Here is a 26,380-nt window from a genome sequence, read left to right as displayed (position 1 = left end):
TACAAATGTTTTGGTCATTTCAATTTTAATGAATAATTTTATGGCAAAAATATTTGAAACATGTTGAAAATTCATCAGTAGGTAATGAAGTAAGTTGCATACTTTACATTGTTTTTTGTGGTATATTATGTAACTATTTAATATAATGATGTGGCAGATACTTAATAACAAGTCAGTAGCTCTAAGCCTTTCACAATATATTGTTAAGTCATATATGGAACTGTGTAAATAATTTTTCTATTTGAAATGCACATACTCATTGACATGTGGAGATGATCATGTCTGGGTATGGAGATCACAGATAAATACTGCATGTTAACTAACACGTATTTTTAAAAGGTAAAAAAAGTATTGTATCTTCCTTAGTATATCCACTCTTACTTACCACTCTGTAGCATGCGCTACATAAAGAGTGTTCATAATGATTAACTCACTGGCTTTTGGGTCTCAGAGAGGAGGCTTTAAGTCCTGGCTTCCTCAGTTACCATCTTGTGACTTGTTACAAGTGACTAAACCTCATAAGACCTCACTGTTTTCATCTTTATAAGTGTTTCTGAAGATTAAATGAGATTACACATGCAAAGTTTATAGCATAGTGTCTGGTACCTCAACTATTTATTGACAGCTACAATAAATGATAGCTATCATTAATAGTTCATAACCACATGAAAATTCCAACATTCTTTCTTTAAAAAAAGCAAATTTTAAATCTCAAAACTATTTTTGCTTTAGGTCATTTAAGAAGTAATAGGAAAATGTTAAACATAATCCCACTAGCCAAAGAAGATTATAAGAATAATATAGTATATACAGTTTTATATCCTATGAAAATTCAGTACCTTTCTAAGGAATTACTAGATGTTCTGTATTTTAGAATGTGTACTGAAATTTGAACCAATTTATAATCTTTTTAGATCAAAACTTAAAATCGAAGACATAAAAGAAGCCAACAAAGCATTGCAGGTGAGTTTAAGTATTTTCCTCAAGTAGGAAGGTATGGATATCTGTGAGTTTCCAGTAGAAGGTAAAGCCCTGTGTACTGTTGTTGAATCTTAGGATATACAGAGGCAGAAGCACTGAATGGGGAGCTTGTATGATGGGGTCCACCTGGTCCCTATACCTCTAAAACACATTATTAAAATTCTTCATGTTGGAAATGACCTTGGAAATAGTTTTGTCTGCTTTCCTATGAAGTGTGGCATGGTTAGAGTGAAATTGACTTTGGATTTGATAATCCTTAAATTCCTGAGCCAGTCTGTTACTTACTAGTTTTTGATCTTCATCAAGTCACATATCACCATGGAGTCTGTTTCCTCTTCTGATTTTGGCTTATGATTTTGCATAGGGTTGCTTTGAATATTGAGTATGTTAATTGAGTGAAAGTGATTTGGTACAATTGAATATAAGGTTCCTAAAACAGGAGAAAATATAGTCTCTGTGTGAGTACTTCAATGACAGATGGCTTGTTACCACACAAGCTCCCCACTTCGTTTACCAAAGTATCACATGAAAGTCATTTAAAAAGTCAGATTGGGTTATCGTTACCATCTTTTTAAATTCCATATATATGTGTTAGTATACTGGTCTTTATCTTTCTGGCTTACTTCACCCTGTATAATGGGCTCCAGTTTCATCCATCTCATTAGAACTGATTCAAATGAATTCTTTTTAATGGCTGAGTAATATTCCATGGTGTATATGTACCACAGCTTCCTCATCCATTCGTCTGCTGATGACTTTAAAAAAAAAAAAAAGGGAAGCAGTCTTTTGTTTTTCACCCTCTTGTCCCTTATCCATTCCAGCTTTTGCCACCATTAGGGAGCTACTTTTAATTCCTTTTAATTGTTTCTTCTGGCATTTCCCTGTTTCTTAAGTATTATGCAGACCTATGTATTGCCTCATTAACATGATGGATGAGGAGTTTTGCTAACTCTCCCCCTGGTCTGTCTACTCTTCACTGTTCTCCTGTAGTTAAGTAAAAGTTCTTGTGAAATATATTTACTGTATATTCTTTATTATGAGTATTTAAATACTGTTCCTTGCTGGGGCAGGTAGTATTATATATTGCAGTTGTATTTTCTTTCTTGAACTACTTTTCATTCCTATAGAGTTAATATTTACTCCCCCTGACCTTTTTTAGTTGTATTTGAGAATCAGTTTTCTTATACCTTCAAACACTTCTGTTAAATGCTTTTTGATAGAAGTTTTTCACATGGTAAAAATGAATCAAGGAATCAGTTAGTTCTTTCTTTTTCCATCAGAGTCATCCTTATTGAAGTTCTCTGCCTTATTGCTCCTGTATAGTCTGGTCTGGTCACTCTTGTCCTGGCATTTCCCTTTGCTGTCATTCATTCAATGCTTTTTTTTCTTCTTGCTGTGCCACACAGCTTGTGGAACTTTATAGTTAGCCAGCTAGGCAGTGAGAGCATGGAATCCTAACCACTTGATCAACATGGAATTCCCACTGTGTGATGCTTCCTTCAGTAGCCTCCTAGAAAATGTGAATGAATAATAAAAGATTTTATGAATCTGTATGCCTTTATTCTGCTCTCACACCCTTTTAGGAGATATGTAGGGATGTTTGCCCAACTGTCATTTTTTAAACTCTTTTGTAAAAATTTTTCACTGTGAAATATATATCATATATGCAAGAGGACATGTACAGTACAACTTAAAAATGCTAGCGTACTGTTTTAGCTTGTAATAGAACATGTTTGCTCCCTGATTGCATTCCCTTCCCTACAGTAACAGTCCTCTGTTTTTGTTAATCATTGTTTTTCTAACAGTTTTATTGTTCATATCTAGCCTACATTATCCAGATTTCCATTTTTATGTGTATGAAAATGGATTTATATATGACTTTTGTTTTTTTTTTTGGTGCTTACTATTGTCTAGTTGATGGGTCTGGGACAGCTATTTTAGTTTCTTACATTTTGGATTTTATCTGATTTCTTCTTCATAGTAGTCTTATTTTTAACTCTATCCCCTTATTTAATCCTATAAACTGGAAACTAAACCTAAAGGTTTGGTTGTATTCAGTTTCAACCTTCTGTGAGACATTTCTGTTACTATATTTTTAATATTCAGCAGGCTCCTATTTGCTCATTTTTCCTTTTTAAAATAACATCTTGTTTTATGTCTGAGGATATTCCATTATAATTTCTTTAATGTTTTCTTTTATTGCTGCCATTCTGTTTCCTCTGAATTCTTTTCTTGTATTTGTTTATTTGGCTGGAGTACTTCATGCCCAAATCATTCCTTAAATGTTAGAAAATCTCCCAGTTTCGATGAAAGGCACAAAAAATCTTTGAAGCCTGGTGTTTGTTGGTTAGGTGGGTGGGGACGACTTGTAATAGTAGACAGGGAGGCCTTGACCAAAGAGAAATCTGTCAACTTCCAATCTGTTGGGTATCTTCTCCCAGTATTGGTTATCTACAAGACTTCTGTAAATCCATGTCAATTCATGTCAATGTATGGCAAAAACCACTACAATATTGTAAAGTAATTAGCCTCCAACTAAAAATTATTATTAAAAATAAATGGAAAAAAGAAAAAAGACTTCTCTCTGGAGCAGTTGAGTTTGTTCAGAGAAGGATCCTTAATACCATTTGGAGGATTTAACCTGAGTAGCTGACATTCTGGAATGCCAAAGGCAGAGAAAAATAGCCATTTGTTTGCAGAGCAGTAGCTTGCCCCCTTTAATTTTGACTCTACTTGTAAACAGCTTTGTTTTGTTGAGGAAGCAACTTCAGCTCCCTGGATCTTAAGTTTTTCTTATCTGTAAAATGAAAGCTTGAGGGTGCTATTCTGAGGTCCCTTCTAGCTAATGCACTAGGCTTACCCTACATTGTACAGCTTTTCTCCTTGAGAGAGGTGCAAGGTGAGTTCCTAAGTCTGGAAATAAAGTTGGAAGCTCAACCCTGATGTCAGAAGGTTACTTACTTTTGAACCAAATGATGGTGTTTGGAAATCTGCTTCATGTCAGGCTCTCGTCCTTACAAACATACCTGGGCAGCAAAGTTGCTTGCACTTTGTGGCTTTGGGATATTTGGCAAATCAGTTTCCTTTTTATGGTGTTCAAGTCAGATTGAATTATCTTCAAGGCCTCATCTTGCTTTAAAAAAAAAAGTCCATGATTCAAATCATGTGACTCTGCTGGTCAGTCTCTCTGTATCTGATGGGAGCTGTCTAGGGTTTTTTTTGTTTTTATGTCTTCACTTCTTACAATCCTGTGTTCTAAGAAGCCTTAAGAGTGCCTGAAGTGCAGTAATCCAATACCATTTGTCTTACCTCTGCTATATCAGACAATAGGTGCTGGTTACTAAGACTGTGAAATAAAAATAGCTGGTATTAACCTTGCAGTCCCTCAGTGCTTACTCTCTCTTCGTCTTAATTTCTTCCAAGAATTTTGCTGTCAGGTAGAAGAGGCTTTCAAGAAAACTCAGGCTTTTGATAATGTGTGTGGGCTTTCTGCTTGTAAGATTTTTCTCTCGTTAGCTGCTGTAGGTCCTATGTTGCTCGCTCCCTCTTCCAAATTAGAATCAGATGTACTTAAGTTAGAGTCAGATATACTTAGTTCTGTGGAAGCAGCAGCAGCAGTGTAGCTTAGTTTGGGCTGTTTCCAAAAGGGACATGTGATGAGATTAATCAGAAATACAGGACTCCTTTCAAATTTAGGTCTTCTCGTTATAAAATGGGCACCACCTAACAAAGTTGCTTTCATAGGGGGAAAAATGCTTTTCCTAGCTAAGATTTTGGTTGGTTAAGAATGAGTCAAGTTAGTTAGAAATTTTAGGCATCATTAACTTCTACCTGTTTAAGACTATTTACATTTGCTATAAAAGTTTACATAGTATTGATTAAATTTGTGAGTCACAGAAAGGGGAAAAAAAAATACTTTTTCTTAAAAAAAAAAAAGGAAATTTATAGCCGTGTAGAACGAATTTAAGGTGAAGTCTAAAGGACTCAATCATCTGATTTACAAATTCTCTTCAAATTTTGTGGATTAGCTGTGTATAATATATACATAATGCCAAACTCATGTATTTCACAGTGAAAACTTATCTTTAAATGTTTTTGGACTAGATATTAAGGTTCTTTCCTTATAGTTACTATCCATAGTGGATTTTTATTAAAAACATTTGTCATGAAATGTTCCAGTATTCAGTTGTAGAGAGTAAAATGAACCATCATCCAGTTTCACTATTTTTTTAATCAATATATGGCCAATCTTATTTATATAAGCATGTCCCTTTTTCCTCAATTATTTTGAAGGAAATTCCACATTTGTTTAATCTACAACTGTTTCAGTAAATCTGTCAAAAAAAGGACTCATTTTTGGTTTATCTACGTGCACATTCCTATAAAATGCTCTTGGTCAGAAATGTTTTCAAGTATCTTTTAGTACTAATTTGAGCATTAATCATATTTTTCCTCTACCAGGGACTGGTCTGGTTGAAAGACAAAGAAGCAACACATTGTAAACTTTGTGAAAAGGAATTCTCACTGTCTAAGAGAAAGGTAAGGGAGAATAGGAAGTGAATCCAAAAGTTTTGGTGCAAATATGGCTAATTTTACTCATTTTTTCCCCTCTGATTTTTCCATTTAATAGCACCACTGTAGAAATTGTGGGGAAATTTTCTGTAATGCCTGTTCTGACAACGAACTGCCTTTGCCTTCTTCACCGAAGCCAGTACGGGTTTGTGATTCCTGTCACGCATTACTAATTCAAAGATGCTCATCTAACTTGCCATAATATTCCAGAACTATTCTAATGTATGAGAAGTACCTACAATGAATGATGAATGTTACATATGAACATGTGTACAGTGTATTCAGACAGCCCTTAAGCAGCTTTCAGACAGCATTGGTACATTTTACTTTCACATATTCAACTCACAGGAACTCAATGTATAATGTGAGATTTCCTTTGCCATTTTTATTCAATAACAGGGCATGCTTTAAAGTAACCTTAGCCTAATTTCTGACTGTAGTTATCATGTAACTCTTTTCTTAATGCCATGGAGAGGCCAGAGAGCATAGCCTACATGTTTGCCTTATTTTGTAAAGGCCTTCTTAAAAATAGGGTTTCAGATTATACTCCAGATTGTCAAATTGATATTTGATGGTGCCTGTAATTTTTTTCTTAATGCACTTTAAAGCTTCACAGTTCTCCAAGAACAATTGGAACTGCACATTTTAGAAGTATTAATATTTCAACAGGTTTTTCATTAGCTTGGTAAAGTGTCAACTGTATTTGCTTCCCCTCCTCTGCCCATTTTGCATTAGAAAATGCCTTCTCTGTAGTCAATGTGGTATTTTGCTGGACTTTCAGATACAGTGGGTGAAAGAGGTATTTTGTCTCAAAACCTTTTATTTTGAAAATAAGTTATGTCCATTTCTTAGGACTCACACCTTTAAAAGTCAAAACATAGGAACTGCTCTGGCAGTCTAGTAGTTAGGACTCCACACTTGCACTGCAAGGGGGCACAGGTTGGATCCCTGGTACCACATGAGCATGGCCAAAAAAAAGTCAAAACATAAACTTTCCTAGAAAAAAAATGTAATAGCCAGGATTATAGGCTCCTGATTTTCCCTTAAGCATTTAAGGAGAAATCTAAAATACAGTTAAACTTTGCCTTTGATTATGACAGGTTTGAGTTAAAAAGTTCTGTATTACCTCTCCAGTCCAGTAACTTTTAGGAAGCATTACACTGTGGCAGTCTACTACAGTAGAGTAAAATACCATTTATTAGCACCAAGCCAGGGCCTAGAGCAGACTGAAGATGGACTTTCAGCCCTGCCATTGCATACATACTTGCACTATTTCAAGCATAAAGTCAGTAAACACTAATCCCTGTTAATAGTTTATAGCATATCAAGAATTTAATCTTTAAAACTACCCTTGCATAACTGTTTCAACAGCATCACCACTTGGGGTTCTACTTTTTTCTTAAGTCTTAATTTAAATCATGCACTTGAGTCTGTACCTTTTAAACATGCCATTATTGGTATCCACATTACTCCTAAGAGCACTAGTGAATAAATCATGACTACTCCCTCCACACTAAGGTAGCATTGCTTACTCTACAGGATTGTTATCCCGAGTACATACTTCTGTTGAGGTTTAAAATTAATTTTCTAAGTTGCCAAAGTATGAAACCACTATTTTACTTTCAGATTTCTTTTCCATAATCCAGTCAGTTTTTAGTCTTAAATCAGAATGGACATAGATTTATAGGTGGTCTTTAATGCTCTGATAGGAGTATTTGAAACATGAATTATATTCTTTGAACTGTTTTGTACTGATGGGATGGGTTAACATTTTTATGACGAGAATAAGCAAAAATGAAAAATTTCAAGTGCTGTTTTTTATTATTGTGCTTGAACTTAGTGATTCTCTTAAATGCCAAGCCTGGTTTCATTCAACAAATAAACCATGATTTTTAGTCCCAATTTAAATTCTTCACCACTCATTGCCATTGATTTGGGCCTTTTATAGGCAGGCTTTTTCTAAGAAGAAATTGAAACTTGCTCCATTTTGTTTTGACTTGTATCTAAAAACCATAATTTTGGATTTCATGTAATAGAACTTTGTATTTTGTGAACTTTGTGTACCGTTCCCTCATCTAGTAGTATTATCATCTAACGCTATCATGGTGCCAAGGAATTGTGATTGTAATTCTCATATTCACACTTCTCTAAAATGTGAATTTTATATAACAAATAAAACACCTGAAAAATTAAGCCTGTTTTAGAAAAGTGGTGTGAGCCTAGTAATTAAGGGAGTGAGTACAGGCAGTAAGATGAATCATTGCTCCAGTTGATAGGTTCCACTTATGCTACCAAGCTGCCTTCTTTAAGAACAGCAGAAATCATTCCTTTGTCACTTTAGTCTAATATTCAGTTAGACATAGTACCTTCTACCAATTTGATTTCTAATCATTAACTGACACAAAGCATTCTAGGACAGACGCCATACTCATCTCCCACATTGATATTTATTACATTAATAACATTTCTAGCAAAAACAAGTAACAAGTTCAATAACTGAATTCACATTGACAGGTTTCATTTTGATCCATTAGCCAATTTGGGAAAAAAAGCCATATTGATCAAAGGGATTAAAAATAAAGCACCTTTTTTCCTTGCTACATAAAAGTATTAAATACAATGGCTCTAAAACTCGAAACAAATTAGATGCAAAATCCAATCGCAAGACTCTCAAGACATGGACTCTTACATTTTAAAAAGTAGTCACTATACAGTTATGCCATATGCTTTAACTATCGGGCTGGAAACTGAATACACCTGTTAGAATTATACTCCACGGTAAATACCTTTGTACTTGTAGTGAATCTCATGTCACCGAGAACCTTAACGTAGTCTAAGACATTTTGAGAACTTACAACTATCACTTTTGGGAAACTTTTTTTTTGGTACTTCAGTCAAGTGCTGAGGGGATTTCTTCTAAAGTCTAGAGCTAGAATCTAAACTTCCAACACTCCCATCTGCAGGTAACACAATTATGAAGATACGTTAAGTCCAGATACCTCCTAGATGGTTAATATTTCAGAGCTATGCTGGATAAATATCTGAAAATATAGAATTAGCCGAGTTTATACTCCTGAAGTCACCTAAACTCATCTTTAGGTTTTGTATTTACAGTGTTGTCCAGGAGAAATTAAAAGAGTATCACTAATTCTTCTCCAAGCTCTATTCCAGATGTCTGCTTATTAAGACTTGTAGTTTATGCAGAGGTGAACCATTGTCCTCTTAAACTACTTCTTGTAGAGCTAATAGTAAAATACATCAACCCAAATCTTCTGAAAGCAGCACATCCTCAGAAGTAACTAGTATATAAAAAGTATCAACATCAGTGGTTTGAATATAAAAATTTATTTTTTTAAGTCAAAGTATGCAACAAATAAAACCTACAGAAAACAGATTTTCCCATCACAATCTGTTGCTTTACCAAATAATATTTTGAAAACACATTCCTTCAGTCATTATAAAGTTCTTAAAATACAAAAGAAAGTAATTCTGTAAGAAAGTCTAGTAGACCAGATGCTGTTTGTCAGGACTTTTATATGTGTGGTTATGCTTTTAGTACATCCCACGCCATCCACCTCCACTCATGCCACCTTGCCCGTAGTAACCGCCACTACCTCCACCACCACGGCCTTAGGAAAAAAAAAAGACATTAAGAACCATTTAGTAGAGGATACAAATGCATAAGTTATTAAAAATACAAACAATGTCAACTATACTTCAATTAAAAAAAAGGAATATATGAACTTTAAACTGCACCACATATGGGGACTCAAACGGAACAACAACAACAAAAAAGACACTCACCATAACCACCCAAGCCATCAGGAGTACCATATCCTCCACTGTAATTGTTCCCCATTCCCATTCTTCCAACAGATCCATAGCCTCCCTGATTATCTTTAAAAAAAAAAAAAAAAAAAAAAAAGTTTGAGACTGACTTGCTAAGTGTCTGACTCGGCTTAATATTTAAAAAGCTTTACATACCCATTCCATCTCTGCCGTAGCCTCCCATTCCAGAACCTCCCATTCCAGAGCCGCCTCCAGGAGTTGAATTCAAGAAAAGTTCAATGTATCTATGTTCTTTTGAGTAATAGGGGAAAAAGGAATGTTGAATACAATTTATAAATAAGTGTGAAAAGCTTGACTAACTAACATTAACACAAAAAAGAATGCTTGCAAATTCCTAGTGGAGTGACTGAATGCCCGATACAACTAAAATCTAAGGTCAAGCTTCAACTAGTTACCAGTGTTTTACGCTTCAGTTTCCTTATCTATAAAAGGGCTGACTCATTATTTTAGAACCGGCTGGTAATACATCTTATTCCAGAACTTCCCTAGTGGTTCAGTGGCTAAGAATCTGCCTGCCAATGCAGGGGACACAGTTTCAGTCCCTGGTTTGGGAAGATTCCACATGCTGCAGAACTAAGCCCATGTGCCACAACTACTAAGCCTGCACTTGAGAGCTACAACTACTGAGGCCCAAGCACCCGAGCACCTGTGCTCTGCAAGAAGAGAAGCCACTGTAAGAAGCCCACACACTGCAACCAGAGCAGCCTTTGCTTGCCACAGCTGAGAGCCCTTGCACAGCAACAAAGACCCAGTGTGCCCATAAGGAAAACAAAATCCCACTTGATATATAAATATGTGTATTCCAGGCCCATTCATAGAACTAAATTAGCACCTTGAGAGTAGTGTCCAGGGCAACTTAATTTTATTAAGTATCAAGTGATTAATGTGTGGTCAGATTTGCGAATCACTAGAGATTAAATTTAATGGCTTAAAAACAGATTTGATGACATGGAGGAATAACTCACCCAAGTTATCAATGTATAGATTAAGAAACAGTATTAATTTCCAAACGGCATAAAAACTTAGGCAAATGCAACATTTTTCCTGTTTAGTAACTTAAGCTCTAATAATCTGAAGTATAAAGAGCCTGAGTTAACTCTTCAATAGAAAGCCCCTTAGAAAGGCAAGTCTGAACTTATTAGCAGCCACATGGTTTCAGGTCCCAGACCACTAAGCTCCTAGAACCTCTTACATTTGAGGAATCACAAATGAGAGAGTTATACCACTTACGCATGTTATTCTTATCTTTAGACATGGCAGCTACCGCATCTTCATGTGTCACAAACTCTACATCTGCTTCTCCTGTTGCTCTGCCATCAGCTCCAATATCAATATGCACTCGGATTGGATTTAGTGGTGAGAAGAACTAAAGAAAACACTTATTTTACTTTTCTACTTAGATCACTGAAAGACAATTACCATGCACACTGGTTTTAAGTCTATTAAATGCAAAGTGATCTTTGAAATTAACCCAGGTGATATTAAATTAAAAAGTATTTTAAGCAAGAGAAGAGTTTACACTGTAAGGAAATAAGTCTTATTTTCCTGACTATACTGAGAGAAAAGCAAGCTTCCTAGGCCCACTCCCAAGAAAGGTATTTCAAAATTGTTTGAAGTAAGTGACCCGAGACACTGACATGCAGAGAAATTGGGTGTTATGAATCAGAACAACACATTTGATAAACCTACCAACTGTATATGCATAGGTCCCAAAATATATCATTTAATTCTAACTGCAAGTTAATCAGGTTTAAGTGACCCCCCAAAGCACCTGAAAATTAGTCCAGCTGGCTCCCAGTAAGATCAATCGCAAAATTTTTCTTTAAGGGCTAGATGATAAATGCCCTCAGCTTTGTAAGGCCACTGGGGTCTCAACAAGTAATGAATGAGTGATTGACTTGGCCCAAAGGGCTGAAATTTGCTTATTTTCTAACCAATTTGTAATGAAGCAGTTTCAAATCAGTAATAGCAGCCATCTACTACCATTATTTTCAGTTCCTCATTTCTAATCACAGTCTGGGGAAGCCAAACCAAACCACTGAAACTTACTGGCTTGTTACATAGAATACTCAAATTAGACACTATGATTATATATAAAACTACTAATTACTAAAATTACTCACATTAGCAATATCATTTTCAGTTGCACGAAAAGGCAGTCCTCTCATATGTACAAAATGACCACCATGAAAACCCGAACTTGCATCACCAGCTCCACCATAACCATGTCCTCCCATACCTAGAAAATAAAATTTCCAAAGATTATTTCTTTCCCATACACACCTTTTCCTATTTACACACTTTTCACCGACACCCCAAGTAATCTTAACACTTGGTTTTTCTAAATATCATATGGAAATTTTTCTTTAAGTATCTATCTATATTAAGCCTTATGTAGGAATACACTGAAATATGCCTGAGTTGATTTTTGTATACAAGTCACCTATACTAAGTGCATGTAAAGCAAATATTAAAATTCACCTAAAAATCACTTTTTTATTTTACCTCTTCCATCTCTCATTCTGTCATCAAAGCCATCATTTCCATAGCCATAATTATTATAGCCACCATAGTCATCAAAACCTCCATAACCTGTGTAATTTAACGAGAAATACATGAATAAGCTTTCAAGAGATAAAATTTTATAATCTAGTTTATAAAAATGTATCTTCTGACAAGCACTCTGGTTAACTTACTGTTACAAGTTTGCAACCCCTCCAACCAAGTTTGCAACACCCATTTTAGTGGATATTAAAAAAGCAGTTAACACTCATATGAAAAGCACACATTTAGACATAAAAATTTTCATCCTGATTCCAAACAGAAAAGGTCAAAACCTGGCAATCTCTTAAAAATGTTCGTGTAGGTAAACTAGGTGCCAATACATACATCAATCAAGTCCCATAGCTGCCCATGGGAATCCACATTTGTATGAACAGATTAAACCTAGTAGGTACTGAAATTACTGCCATTTCTGTATTTCTTGACAAAGTGTCAGGAACGTTAAGAAAATGACAACAGAACCTTTGTTCATTAGATACACATACCACCATCATATCCATCACCTCCTCGTCGCATTCTGTCATACATACTTCCACGCCCAGCTCCATAATAACCCCCTCTTCCTCCTATTGGTCTATCATATGGTCCTGGTCGCTGGCCCAGCAATCTTCTTGGTGGATCATAAAATCCTTTGATTTCACTCCTGCTACTTCTGAAGATCTCAATATACCTATTTGAAAATGGTTTAAGGTACAGGTTTCAGCATAAACGTATTAGAGTAAATAAAATACTGGGCAAAATGCAGTAAGTTTTTCTACAACTAGATATAACCCAATTAAAATTGCCTAAATACACCAAAAGTTAACATTCCTTTACACCTACAAACTTAAATAATATTTAAGTTTTAAAGACAAATTAAGTAATTTGAAAACAATTCACAAAATACAATTTTAAGTTTGTTTTGTTTAGTATATAATAGATGTTTAGAGAAAATAGTTGATTATACAAAAACATTTATCAACATCATCCTACAGAAAAATGGAAACAATCTTAAGTTTAATTTAAGCAAACTATTAGCATTAATTCCCCACCCAAATCTGTAGTTTCCAAGTTAAATTTAGATAATTATCAATTCTTTTAAACTACCCCAGAAAAATGTTACTGTTACCCCCCCATTAAGCAATAGTGACCCACAACCCCCAAAAATAAAAATTTAACACCATCCCAAACTCTCCATCCCCACCTGTGCCCTATTCTTTCCTTGTGTTTCCCCAGAGCATTTTCTGCTATCTCCTTTGAAGCAAACTGCACGAAGGCCTCCCCTGTGCTTCTCCCCTGGTAGTCCATCGTCAATGTTATCCCATTTGGCACGATTTCCAACCCTTTAACCCAAGGACAAATAACCCCATCAAGGGGAACAGTGTTAAAGGCTGAAACATTCCCATCTGAATCAAATATTTAAAACAAGTCTAAACAAAACAAAACAAAACAAAAAAAAAGCTTAGTTTCCCCATCACCCCATAATACAAAGGAAGATCTTTTCAAATATTACTGGATTATATAATTTTTTTTTTGTGACCAATGTCTTTTAAAATTACACACAAACTCACAAAAGACCACCTAACATTACATGGAAAAAAAAATAAGTTTAACTATGCTCCATATGCTAATTCACGATTCATCATACATAATTACTCTCAATTATGTTCACTGCATATTAGGTTTTACATATTTTTACACATTCTGTATTGAATATTAACTGGAGCACATTTCATAACTTAATACTTTAACCCAGATACACTCAAATCAAAAAGTCCCCCAAACAAATGGGTTTTACAAATTAAAAACTGAGTAATAGAAATATAAAATTAAAATACTACTAAACTTTGACTAATACTAGAGGTACCTTGAAAGAACTGAACTATTTCCTCTTTGCTGCAACCAAATGGCAGTCCACGAAGTCGTACTGTCCCATCACTAGCGTCATTTGGACCATTATGTTTCATAACCCAATCCATCTCAATACCGTTTGATTTAAATGCTATAAAAAATAAACAAGCACACAAAGCAGTCAATCAAAATACACTCTTGCCAGAGGTACTGAAGAACCAACTCTCAGTGGTGCACAACAGCAAATGTAACACATAGTTATACAACGGTACAATACCTTTTATTTCAGGGCAGACAAAAAGATGGGGTAAAGGCAGTGAAACTTAACCCTCCCCCAACCTGGAATTTCCAAGTATTAAATATTATAATTTTAAGAAAACTTCATAATTCTACCATCAATCTTCAAACTCTTTTTGACCCTGTCCATCTAGTCTTTTCCTCATGTCTCAAATGTTCCTTCACGTTTTCCAAGTTTTATTATTCACTTGAAATAGTTATGCAAATTCTTCAAAAAAACTCAACTCAAAAGTTGTATACAGTACCACCATCCATTCACAGTAAGAGCCTAAGTCAGAAGTACAATGAGTACTCCTTTTGATGTTGGAAAAATGGTACTAAAGTCTAACCTTTAATAGATGCACTTAATTCTGAACATACCAGATTGTTTCCAAAGGGGGAACAAAGTCCTGTTTAACTATAAAACTGATTTAAACACTCCCCAAAAGCAAGTTTTAAAATTACTGACTTAATTAGGCCGAGTTTTAAAACTGAGATAAAAGGACATCCCAAAACAGCTTTTTAAAGCTACCTGTTTGGCAATTATTGAAAATAGTGTATTAAAAACCAGTTCACTACTTTTAAATAGAGTTTTTTTGAAAAAAGTAACACAATCACATTCAAAAAGTTATTAAAAATGGTACAAGAAGCCCTCCTTCCCCCCTCAAAAGAACTCATCCACCAAATCCCCATCCTGAGACAATCACCCTTTCTTTTAACAATTCCCAAACATTTTAAAGAGGTTAATGCAGAAGTCCTTCAGCTGCAGAAACTTACCAGATCTTATAAATATCAGTATGCAGCTGTAGGAATCCTACTCACCTGAATATTTCAAACCTTTCCCTCACCACATCCTCCCCTGTAAACAAAACAATTTGTTCACTTGATTCCTTTAAGCTTGAGGATATTTCATATAAGCAGTATTCACTAATACTTAATTTCACATGATCTAATTATTAGCCCAACTGTTTGGGGTAGCATCTGCAAAGAGGAAAAATTTCCCCCTAAAAACCATGCATTTAAAATAAGCTAATGTAGAAATTATCCAAATGTGGCTATTCAGCAAATTCCTCTTTATATGAATCACCTTTGTACTTTGCTTTGCGCGTGTGTGCTTAGTCCAACTCTGACTTTTAAAATGCTATCCTAAGTGCCACTCTAGACACAAATGTTCAAGATTTTTATCTGACATTACAACTATTATGCACAAAAATAACTGGGAAAAACTTTTAAGACAAAGGAAACTCTTGGCTTGAATCCCTAGTCTGTCATTCACAGCTACGTAGTTTATTAGTAAGCAAACTACTTAACCTCTGCGTTCAACTGTAAAATGTGCAGTGGTGCTTATACCTCACTGGACTAGGAAGGATCCATGCTTAGTCTGCAACACAGTCATCATTCAATGGTGGCCACTGTTACTGGATCCCAAGGGGCCTTGTAAAACTAATGAAATAAGCTACAAACAAAACAACTGAACCGTAAAGGATAGGAATCTATCCTGAATCCTGAAATGAAACAGACTGTTACAAGTTTTTTTCCAAGTCAACAGAAGCTTAAATTTTCAAGCATTTTTAGGAGTTGTCTAAAGCGGAGAGAGGGGGAAAAAAGGAGGGTCTCTGGAAAGGTTTACTTGGATACATAATCAGCTAAACAATTTAAAAAGTAGTTCTAAGAGTCACCCTGAAAGTAGGCTTTGGGAAAAGGAGACATTTTGGAGATCTTGATCATTTTCTTAAGGGGAAAATAAAAAGGCAGCAACCCAAGACATAACCGTTTTCTATTAAAGGGGAACAACAGAAGTGGAAAAAATGGAAAGGATCTAAACCTCCATTTGTTAACCTCCCAATGAAAAACTTAAGACCTTTGCAAAGTCAATCTAATTTGTTGTGAAAAGACCTTAGAAATGGTGGCTTTATATAATTTAGAACATTTTCCCCCCTCAATGTAAAGGTACTGTTTCATGAACAAATACCTTCTCTCCCAAAGAGGGAAACTTGACTTATCTTTACTGTAAATCTTATTAGCACTTTCCAAGAAACACTAGCAAGGAAACTAGTTTTGATTTTTGGATCAGTCTGTACCAATGAGACCTATATAAAAGAAATAGTCTATTTAAGAAAAAACAAACTGTTAATACAATTCTATTTAGAAAACAAAACCAAGACGGATTCTAAACATTAATAGAGTATTTGTTCTTATACATTAATAAAGCTGTCTCAGAAACTACCTAAATATTTACTTATTCAGGATAATCCATCTCAACCCTTCTTTGCAACAGTGTCTAATGGCTAATGTCCAGGGGCTAATTTTTTAAAAGAATTCCTAGTGTTAGAACCAATTAAAATACCAGCAGCTGGAATATTAGGATAATCTTGGTCAGTTCTTTATGAGATTTAAAACATATTTTCCTAAACATTATGCTACATGAAGGATGCCAGTCATGAAAGATCACATATTGTATGATTTTAAGTGGATAACACTTATGGTATGTGAACTGTATCCCAAAGCTGTTAAGAAAAAGCAACTAAAAAAGGCAAAAGAGACAAAATTCCTTTATAACACAGAGGTATATACCATCTTCATAAATATAACACAAAATAAGGATTTGATGCATTAGTAACTTTCTAAACGGTAGCCCAACTGCTGCTAAAAAATGAGGATTTTCAAAATTTGGTCAAGAAATTATAAAAAACACGGAAATTTTACATCATTCCGCTTTCATTGTGCTTGCTCTTTAATTTTAAAAACAAGAGACACCACCACTACCTAAAGTGAAGCGAAACCTCTAAAATGATTGGGTTCTTTTCTAGAACGACCAGCCTCTGCAGTTCAGTCACTTGTTTACCGAAATAACACCACCAGAAGAACAGTTATTAAACATATTAAGGCAATTAGGTGGATTTCCAGATTACCATGCAGATGAACAAGAGGTCAAGAAAAAAAGTTTCTAGGGTAATTCAATCAGCGAAGCTGTTACATCACATACTATTGATAATTTATAGGAAACTGGGCTGTCTTTTCAAAGTCCACGAGAAGCACAAAAAGTCTTCAGCAATAGGAACTGTAGTTTTTTTTAACGCTGTAAAAATAGCCATGCCTATACCTTTTGTACTGCTTCAATGAAAATTACAGACACAATTCTCCAATGTTCTAAGGACTAAAAACCATCGCAACATCACATGACTGAACTTGCTGTTTGTCTTTCTGTTGAGCAGGCTTATTTTCTTGGTCAAAATGTTACTACAGTCCTACATCAAATAGAAAACAGGCTTAGCTACCAAAAGAAAATAAACCATAACGGTGTTTTTAAGTATTTTGTTTCCATGGCCTTACAATCTTTGCACAAAACACAACCCCTGGAGACTTAATAATTCCTATACACACAATTTTGCCATCACTGGCGGTGTTTTAACAACTGTTTCCCCCAAGTAAAGCCCCTACTGAATTCTAACCCAGTATTTCCCAAACTACACAAAACCATTACACCATCCCACCCCCGCTCAATGGTTCAGAAAGCCTATTTTCATAGTTCATCTATCTGAAATAAGCCCATTTCAAATTCCTATTTGATAAATCACTCGCTTTTCGGCTTACAAAACAATTACCCACAGTCTTTCAGTAAGTTTAAGATAAGCATGGGAAGGGGGGGGGACCCTTTGGAAAATGAGTACGTACTCTTTTCGAAGTTCCAAATGTGGAATATAAGGGCCGACTAAGCGTCCTTTATTCCGCCCCGGGGACTTTTCGTTTATCTAGCTGCCCTAGAGACCGAAGAGCTAGGGAGAGTACGCCACTTCCTAGCCCGGCAGCCAAGCCTGGCTTAAAAACCTTCGCCACCGGGCGGCGGAATTACAAAGGAGGCCGTCTGCCTCCTTTGTCCTGGATTTAGGAGTTGAGCGCCTTCGTCGCCATTGGCTTTCCTCCCCCAGCTCCAGCCTCTCTCATCTTGGGAATCTGCGTCAGAAGTCACTCGCAGTCCCGCCGGGCCAGGTAGCCCAGCAGAGACTGCGGAGGACGGGAGGCCTCGGTGGGAGGCCAGGCCCATCCGGCGCCATTTCCATCGGGAGCGCGCCCGACGGGCCAGATCCTCCCCACACCCAAGTGCCCAGCCTTCCCCTGCTCGCTTCCTTCCCACCCTCATCCCTTGCGCGAAGCTTTAACCAACCCCCGGCCTCCTAAGTCAGTTTTCGGAAGCTGAGGGGCAAAAAGCAGAAAGAGGAGAAGGGCGGGAAGCCGAGGGCGCCGCGCTGCCGTACCCAAAATGGCGGAGGCCAAACCAGCAGGGAACGGAGGGGGAAAGCTGGATGACCCCCACTTCGGGGCTCGGCTTCATCCACTGAACTCCACCTGAGTTAATCCTCCTTCCGACAGGCCGCCTTCCTGGAAGTGGGAGATCGCCTGGGAGGCGCAGCCTGGCTGCCTCCAAGTGGCGACCTCTACACTTCCCCCACTCCGCCGCCCCACCCCCTCCCAGTCGCTCTGCCGTCCTTCTCCCGACTCCGCTCTCGAAACTACCAGCCCAACCTACCCCCTTTTACTTCAGATACCCTGTCGGGCGACAGTAGCGCCGACTCCGGTGCCCGCGGGGTCTGGTCGTGAGGAAGCAGAAGTCACCCGCCTCAGGTAGAGCCCCCACAACGGTTCTTCCAACCGTCTCTAGCGGGGGCAACCGCTAAGGAAGCTGCGCAGCAGACCTACTGGCTTGGGGGATGGGAGAGAGCGAGCGAGGAGAAGTGGGTGGAGCGAGAGCAAGGGAGACCGGCCGGCCCCGCTCTCGCGAGACTAAACAGTTGCTCTCGCGAGACAGGAGAGTCGATCTCGCCTTGGCGCCGGCGGCAAGAAGTGCGCTTGCGCGTTGGTCGGCTGACTAGTTGGGCGAGAGGTGGAGAGCAGACGGGTTTGGTCAAGTTAGAGAAAGAGGCCGCGAACTCCACCTTTCCGGCTTACTATATAGCCATCAAATTCTCGGAGCAAACCCCTCGGCTCTCTCTCGAGAAGGATATCCGTGCGTATTGTAGGAACCCGTGGTGTCCCGGTGTGGAAAAGTTCTGATGCTCTATCGCATCACGAACGAGTTCCTGATGCGGCAGAGCATCAGAGAAAAAGTTCTGTGGAGGCCCCGCCCTTACCCAGCGTCACCCGCGTGGAAGGGGCCCCACGTGGTTCGCTGCCAAAAGTGGGGAGGGCTTTTCTTGTCCACCATGTTTGTGTTATGCAGTAAAAAAAGTAGGGCTTCTCCGCTGGAAAGATGCGAAAGTGACCACCAGGCCCTGACTTGGGCTGGGCCTCTTCCCCTGGCCTTGGCGCTGACGGCGCAGCCGCCCTAAAGTGTGCCTCTTTAGGGGCAGGCTGTGTTAGTTATTGAAGTTTCCCTGCAGATCTTTCCTCGCTTCCTCCTCTCCTTTGCATTTTCTCTTGGTTTTAATCTCTCCCACTTTGTAATTTCAGCTACCCATCTACCCCTTGCGTCGCCCGACTTTGAGTTTTCCAAATAGTGCTTTGCATTCTTGAAAAATGCCTGTACAAGTAACAACTAGAAAATAATTTTTGGTTGTGCTGGGTCTCTTACCACTAAGGTTCCTAGTGACAGCGTTTGGGGTTAAAAAAAAAAAAAAGCCGAATTTCTGTAAGAAGAGTGGAGGGCAGTCCTAGTACCGAGATCAGCGCAAGTTAAAGAGCAAACGAGATCAGTGAAAGTTAACTTGCAAACAAGGAACGTATATCAAATGCGGGGGAGAGAACGGAAATGAGTGTGAGTACACAGATGTTCCTGCAGGTTGGGAATGTGGACAAAACTAGGTTTTAGGCCTTAAATATCCAGTCAGAGACTGTACGGACACTGCAAGCCCGTCGAGGGTGGGGTGATGGGCGCACGAGTATTAGCAGTAGAGAAGCTAGAATAATTTTTCCTCCCTGAGGTATGCAGTTTGTAGTGTGGAGAAAGGCCAGTTGCCGTCATGCAATGGAAACTTCCATTTCGTCGCTATAGTACATCCGCAAACCTGCTTAAGACAAGTGTGGGGTAGTAAGAATTGGCTAGGTCATAATTCCTACTGCCTTTTGTGAGCCCACTCCCTCCAAATAACCTTCAGAGAAATGGAGAAGGGAAAATGTGGTCTTCATTACAAGAGATAGAAAAGCAAAACGTATAGTGTAATAACGATAGCTCACGATTATTGAGAGCTTGCTTGAGCTAGGCGCTGTGTTCAATTCACTGTCTTTATTACCCTAAAAATAATGTCCCCATTTTACAGATGATATGCCTAAGTTCTAGAGAAATTTTAAAAGATACCCAAGATCTCACACCTAGTGACACAAGCTAGGGTTGAAACCTAAATGGTTTTACCTCAGGGACTAGGGTCTTAAAAGCACTATGGACCTACCTGGGGATGTATTAAGGGAACAAAATATATTTAGGCAAATTGAAGTTAGTTCCCCTAAATAACGCTGCAGTTGCCGTCATTTCTGGAGACTTTTGAACTGGCCTGAAACTTAGTATCACTGACTGGGAGTGGGGGAGGTTTCTTTTCTCTTTTTTTCCTATTGATTGCTGTATTAGTAAAGACTCCAAGGTCCTACTTCAGATGGAGTTCTTCCCTGGATTCAAATTACATCATTATCCTTTCTGACTTTCAACCTGATTTGGTAAATGGAGTTCTGTAATCCCTTTTACCCCTTGCCTGAATTCAATTTGTTTACCGCCTGAGTTTGGCATTCTCTCCACATATTTTTTATGGCTATGGATCAAAATTCTAAAACCATTTTAATGACTTTTCATCACCAAACTGCAATGTTTTCTTTGGGGTTTTTTTTTGGCCACAATTTTGTTTGTATTGGGCACTCTCCTGTTTGCCAACGTGAATGCTTAGGAAGGACTTGAAATTAGCAGATACATTCCTTTTGCCTTTTTATTATTATAGCAAGTAGGACGTTTTGAGCTTTTAAAAAAATACATTATATAGGGATAAACTTAATTTTTATTTGGCTTCCTATTTTGTGCATGCTCAGTTGCTCATTCATGTCCAGCTCTTTGGTACTCCATGCACTGTAGCCTGCCAGGCTTCTCTGTCCATGGAATTTTCAGGCAAGAAGACTGGAATGGATTGCTGTTTCCTACTCCAGAGGATTGTCCTGACCCAGGGATGGAATCTGAGTTCTTGCATCTCCTGCGTTGGCAGGTGGATTCTTTTAATACTCAATGCTTTTCTCAAAAATAGCCTATCAGCTATTCCCATCTGCAAGTTGAGTCCTTTAAGGCTTGGTGAAATTGTCTCACCACTGCTTCAGTGGTCCCTACAGAATTGTTTCCAGATCAGTCCCTGTGGAATTGTTTCCATAGAGATGGTTAGAACTAAGAACTCCCAGCTGCATTGGAGTGTTTGTTTTTTTTTTCCTCTTTGTCTTCCTTTCCATCATTTCATTGCTTTCCTATTATATGGAAATCAGAGGAACCCTGGAGAGGATCTTGTTAGAGGCCAAAATGAGAGAAAAGATGAAAAAGGAGAAGAAAAAAGAAGTACCCACAGCTCCCAGAGGAAAACTAGACACAGACATGAGATCATGACTACACCACCAGGAAGAGAACAGGAAAATTCCACGCAGAGCTTGAAAAAAGAAGAAAGAAATTGAAGAGATTGCACTCTCCTGGGGGAGGGAAGGCACATTAACTAAAAGTTGGCTAAAATAGTTGTTCACATACCCCTACCGCATTCTGAAATAACATAAAAACAGGATTATAATCTTTGTCTATAGGAAAAGCAAATAAACTAACAACAAACCCACAAATAAGTTTCTAGGAGTGTTTCTAAATGGTTTCTGAGCACTAAATCTGTTGTACTAAGGTTTTGTGAAATGCTTATTCTTTTATATATTAATATATTTACTGTCTTTAGAAAGCAGTGATCTCCATAATAATTCAAAATTATTTCTCAAGACAAAGCTTAATTACACAGTTTACATTCTTGATATTTTGTTTGTTTGTTTCTTCAAATCACCTTAGTGTTTATTCTGGGATTAGGGAAACCAAGAGGTCTCATCCAATTTGAATAACCGTACACTAAGTAAACAAATTGTGACTTAAAAAGAAGAAAACATCTAGCACACTTTCTCTAGTTTTTGAAAATAATTTAAAATGTTGAACATTACTTCTGTTCCAGTGGATTGCTGGGGAGAACAGGGAAAACAGCCACAAAAGATAGCTACTTAAGGAATTTAAGTCAACTTATTATACTGCTTTTAATATTCCATAAGCAAATTGATAACTTAGAGAACACAGTACAGATATCAGACCATTCCCTCCCTTTCCCCACACATGATTTTAAACTTCTAAGTTGTAGTTTAAAATACATGTTTTCATTATATACATATCAATACATATGCCTCAGTGTACAAATAATGGTTATATTGGGGGTGAAGGTACTTTAATTTTCACCACAGTCTAGCATACTTATTATTTGTTGAACCAATAAATAGAATCAGAAGATAAAGTAATGCTCCAAACTTTACAAAGAAAATCATTGACAAAATTACAATTGTCGTCATAACCAGGGAGTCAGATCGGCCTAGGTTCTAACCCTAAGATTTCACACTTACCTACAGCTGTTTGATTCTGAGGCAATTTCCTGAAACTCGGTTTTTGTTGCTGTTTGTTTGTGGCCACGTTAAGGTATGACCTGTAGGATCGCAGTTTCTTGACCAGGGATTGAACCCATCCATGAGAAGGATATGGCGACCCACTCCAATATTCTTACCTGGAGAATCCCATGAACAGAGAAGCCTGGTGGGCTACTGTTCATGAGGTCACAGAGTCGGACACGACTGAGTGATTAAGCCAAAAAAAAAAAAATGCACCCTACTTTGGGAGTTTGGGGTCTTAATCGCTGGACTGCCAAGGAAGTCCCCTAAATCTTAAGTTTCTTAGTGTCTAAAATGAGTTGTTACATAGAGTAGAGATTAGTAGTTGAAATAATTCCAGTTCTGTCCTGTTTCTTGTCTTTCATATCATTAATGTGGTCCTTCCTCTAAAACTTATTTCAATAGTGAATTTAGTAGAAAAATTTTGGAAAGTACAGTGTCCTAAGCACTGTGTTGTGTGGGAGGGTGCAGCAAAAATTATTCCAGGGAAATCTGTAAAATCAGATAAGTACCAAGAATCATCTGTGGACAGAATGAGTGATATTTCACATATAAATGGGCTTCCCTGGTGGCTCAGCTGGTAAAGAATCCACCTGCAGTGTGGGAAACCTGGGTTCAATTCCTGGGTTGGGAAGATCCCCTGGAGAAAGGAAAGGCTACCCACTCCAGTATTTTGGCCTAGAGGATTCCATGAACTCTATAGTTCATGAGGTCGCAAAGAGTCAGACATGACTGAGTTACTTTCACTCACTCACATGTAAATACTGCTGTTTTCCAACATAGGCAGATGTGGTTGCTATTAATAAAGTAGAAATTGATTTGAGGGCATTAGTAAAATCCTAGCATTTCAGTATATGTTTCAGTCTACAAAAAATGGCTGACTCTGCTCCTAATGCAGAGAGTCCAGGTTCAATCCCTGGTCAGGGTACTAGATCCCACATGCTGCAACTAAGAGTTCACATGCTGTAACTAAAGATCCTGCATGCTGCAACTAAAAAGGAAAAAGGCCCTGCATGCCCAACTAAGACCTGGCACAGCCTAATTGATTAAAGAAGATAGAATGCAGAGTTCCCGTGTATCCCTCCCTCAGTTGCCTCTATTATTAACATCTTGCATTTATTATGATGTGTTTGTTACAACTAATGAACCTACATTGGTTCATTATTAATAACTACACACTTTATATTGGGTTCACTAGTTTTTCCCTAACATCCCATCCTGGATACTACATTAGTTAGTCATCATTCTCCTTATGATTAGCATTCTCTGTTCCTTTGAGGGATACTCTTCAACTGGGATATCTCTAATGTTTTTGCCATGATTAAATAGGAGTAATGGGTTCTCAGAAGGAAGACCACCAAAGTAAAGTGCCATTTTCATCACATCATATCCAAGGTAGATGCTATCAACCTGACTTATCACTGATGGTGTTACCCTTAATCAAACCTGCCTGAGGCAGTACTTGCCAGATTTCTCCACTGAAGTTAATTTTTATCCTCTTATGCTCTACTCTTTTGGGAAAAAGTCACTGAGTGCAGCTCACACTCAAGGGGTATTTAAGCTCCATCTCCTGGAAGGGAGAGTAGCTAGATAAATTATTATTCTAGGGACTTCCCTGGTGGCCCAGTGGTTAAAAATCTGCCTTGCAGTACAGGGGACATGTGTTCAATCCCTGGTCAGGGATCTAAGATCCCACATGCCACAGGGCAACTGTCTGTGTGCTGCAACTACTGAATGTGCAGTCTTAAGAGTCCATGCTCCAAAACAAGCCAGCATCATGAGATGCCCACACATCACAATGAAGAGTAGCCCCTACTTGTCACAACTAGACAAAGGCCAAGACCAGCAACAAAGACCCAGTGTGGCCAAAAATAAATAAAAGGAAAAAAGGAATTTGAGTTAAAAATAATTCTATGAGGTTTTCCTTTCATTCATTCTTTCATCTTTATATATATGTCAGTCAGACCCACAGATACTAGTTTTATACTTTGAGTTATAATCTACATAACTTATTTTGTTCAAATTGTTCTTTCTTAGGCCACTGGGAGCACTTTCAGGTTGGCTCCTGAATCCCTTTGACATACCCCTATTCTGTTTATTTGCTGACTTGACCCGGGATTAAACCCATTCTCCCTGCAGTGAAAGTACAGTGTCTCAACCACTGGACTGCCAGGGAAGCCCACTTATTCTTTTTATTTTTTGAGATTGTCTTACTTTCTTCTATTAGAAGATGCTGAAGGCTTATTTGGTATTTTCTTTACCTTCGCCCTAGAAGTGACCATTTCTCCAGGGAACCCAGTTCCTTTTATTTGGGGGGAATGTTATTTAATTTCCACATTCCTCAAATTTCCTTTTCCTCTTGTTATTGAAGTGTAATCTTATTCCATTGTGATTGAAGAACACAGTTTGTATGCTTCCAAGCCTTTATATTTATTGAGACTTGTTTTATGGCCTAACCTTTGGTCTATTCTGGAAAATGCTCCATGTGCACTTGAAAAGGACATGCTGTTTACTGCTATTGGACTCCCAGATCTAGAAAACAAATGAGAGGTGGTTACCAGTAGGAAGAGGAAGTGGGGAGGGGCAATAATTTGGTTGATAAATGGTAGGTCATGATGATAAGAATTGTAAGCTTCATCAGAAAAGAGAAAAGTTTCCAAAACTGTAGGTGTTGGAACATAAATGTAGTTGAGGAAATCAGAATTAGTCTCAAGAATTTTTTTAACAAAGGCAGTGTTTCAGAGCTTCTATTAAGTCCAGGAAACATGAGTAAAACTAAATACAAAGTAGTTGAGTGCCATGAAACCAATTTAAAAATAGAATTTCCTCCAAATTTTTATTTAAAACATTTTATAATTTGACTTTCTTTCTATAGTTATTTTCTTTTTTCCAACAAGTAAGGTGCATAGTATTCATGTACACTTTGAATGCCAGCGTTCTGTTACTAAGTATTTACATTTTTAAAGAACTAAGTTGGCATTTATTAGTGAGTAGCATTGTTTTGAGGCAGCAGTCACAAGCAAAAGCCAAGTGGGTTCTTTTATATTAACAGCTACAGAATACAGGAGTCAACTTTCTGTTGTCTGTAGCACAGGAGACTATAAACAAGCTAAGACTATCATAGAGCATCAACGTTTATAAGCATCAACGTTCCCAGGCACACCCATGGGCAGGTTTAATGACTAAACTGTTTGAACAAGGGAGGTTTATAATTTCCCTACATTCACATGATAAATGGAACCAAGGTTAGAATTCAGGAAGATGTCTACCGTGTCCTCAAAAACTAACCCGATGGAACTGCAGGGAATGTAGTGAGACAGGGGATTGTCAAAGGGGATTTTATTTTTTTCTGTATTATTTTATTGTTTTATAAAAAGTTTCTATTCATACACTAAATTGATGATTAAAAACTAAAAAGTTTTAAGAGATATGAATAGTTTAGAAATCATATGAATTTAGATTTATGAGGTACCCTCTGGGAGTAATTGATTTCTATTTAAACAGTTTATTTGCTTGCCATTATTAAGGGGCATATAAAGCTGTACTAGGGATCCTAATGGACTGTAAGTGAAATTAGAGAAGGATAAATTAAATTCTTTGGGTCATTTGAAAAACACCCTGCTGGTAGTGCACAGAGCTCTGCCTGAAAGCTGCAGCTCAGGACCAGCCATTAGAT

At 37.6% G+C, this 26,380-nt stretch overlaps 3 protein-coding genes across 6 annotated transcripts in view; 2 read left to right on the top strand and 1 right to left on the bottom strand.

The window, feature by feature from the left end:
- The window catches only part of RUFY2 (RUN and FYVE domain containing 2), a 42,456-nt gene extending 34,710 nt beyond the window's left edge, over window positions 1–7,746 (top strand). For all 3 annotated transcript variants that reach the window (XM_020869877.2, XM_020869873.2, XM_070470738.1), the window contains exons 16-18: window positions 915–963; window positions 5,443–5,520; window positions 5,612–7,746. In XM_020869877.2, the coding sequence (XP_020725536.1) occupies window positions 915–963; window positions 5,443–5,520; window positions 5,612–5,755 (271 nt within the window). In that variant the 3' untranslated portion in view covers window positions 5,756–7,746. The remainder of the gene's footprint in view (window positions 1–914; window positions 964–5,442; window positions 5,521–5,611) is intronic.
- A 1,321-nt stretch (window positions 7,747–9,067) lies between these two features.
- Window positions 9,068–13,922, bottom strand: HNRNPH3 (heterogeneous nuclear ribonucleoprotein H3). Of its 2 annotated transcripts, none has more exons than XM_020869878.2 (9): window positions 13,811–13,922; window positions 13,148–13,286; window positions 12,450–12,634; window positions 11,908–11,994; window positions 11,526–11,641; window positions 10,633–10,768; window positions 9,538–9,633; window positions 9,358–9,450; window positions 9,068–9,182 (listed from the first exon to the last, which is right to left on the bottom strand). In XM_020869878.2, exons 1-9 carry the CDS (start codon window positions 13,920–13,922, stop codon window positions 9,106–9,108), a joined length of 1,041 nt encoding a protein of 346 aa, XP_020725537.1. In that variant the 3' UTR covers window positions 9,068–9,105. The 2 variants fall into 2 exon arrangements, with proteins under 2 accessions (XP_020725537.1, XP_020725542.1); XM_020869883.2 differs by having other exon boundaries at window positions 12,495–12,634.
- A 5,063-nt stretch (window positions 13,923–18,985) lies between these two features.
- The window catches only part of PBLD (phenazine biosynthesis like protein domain containing), a 33,785-nt gene continuing 26,390 nt past the window's right edge, over window positions 18,986–26,380 (top strand). The window contains exon 1 of the mRNA XM_020869889.2: window positions 18,986–19,075. The gene's annotated coding sequence lies outside the window, so the exon portion shown is untranslated. The remainder of the gene's footprint in view (window positions 19,076–26,380) is intronic.

Source organism: Odocoileus virginianus, chromosome 7 (genome assembly GCF_023699985.2).
Source record: "Odocoileus virginianus isolate 20LAN1187 ecotype Illinois chromosome 7, Ovbor_1.2, whole genome shotgun sequence".
Classification (NCBI taxonomy): domain Eukaryota; kingdom Metazoa; phylum Chordata; class Mammalia; order Artiodactyla; family Cervidae; genus Odocoileus; species Odocoileus virginianus.
The sequence above is the reverse complement of the archived record's forward strand: the minus strand, read 5'-3'. Positions and strand labels throughout refer to the sequence as shown.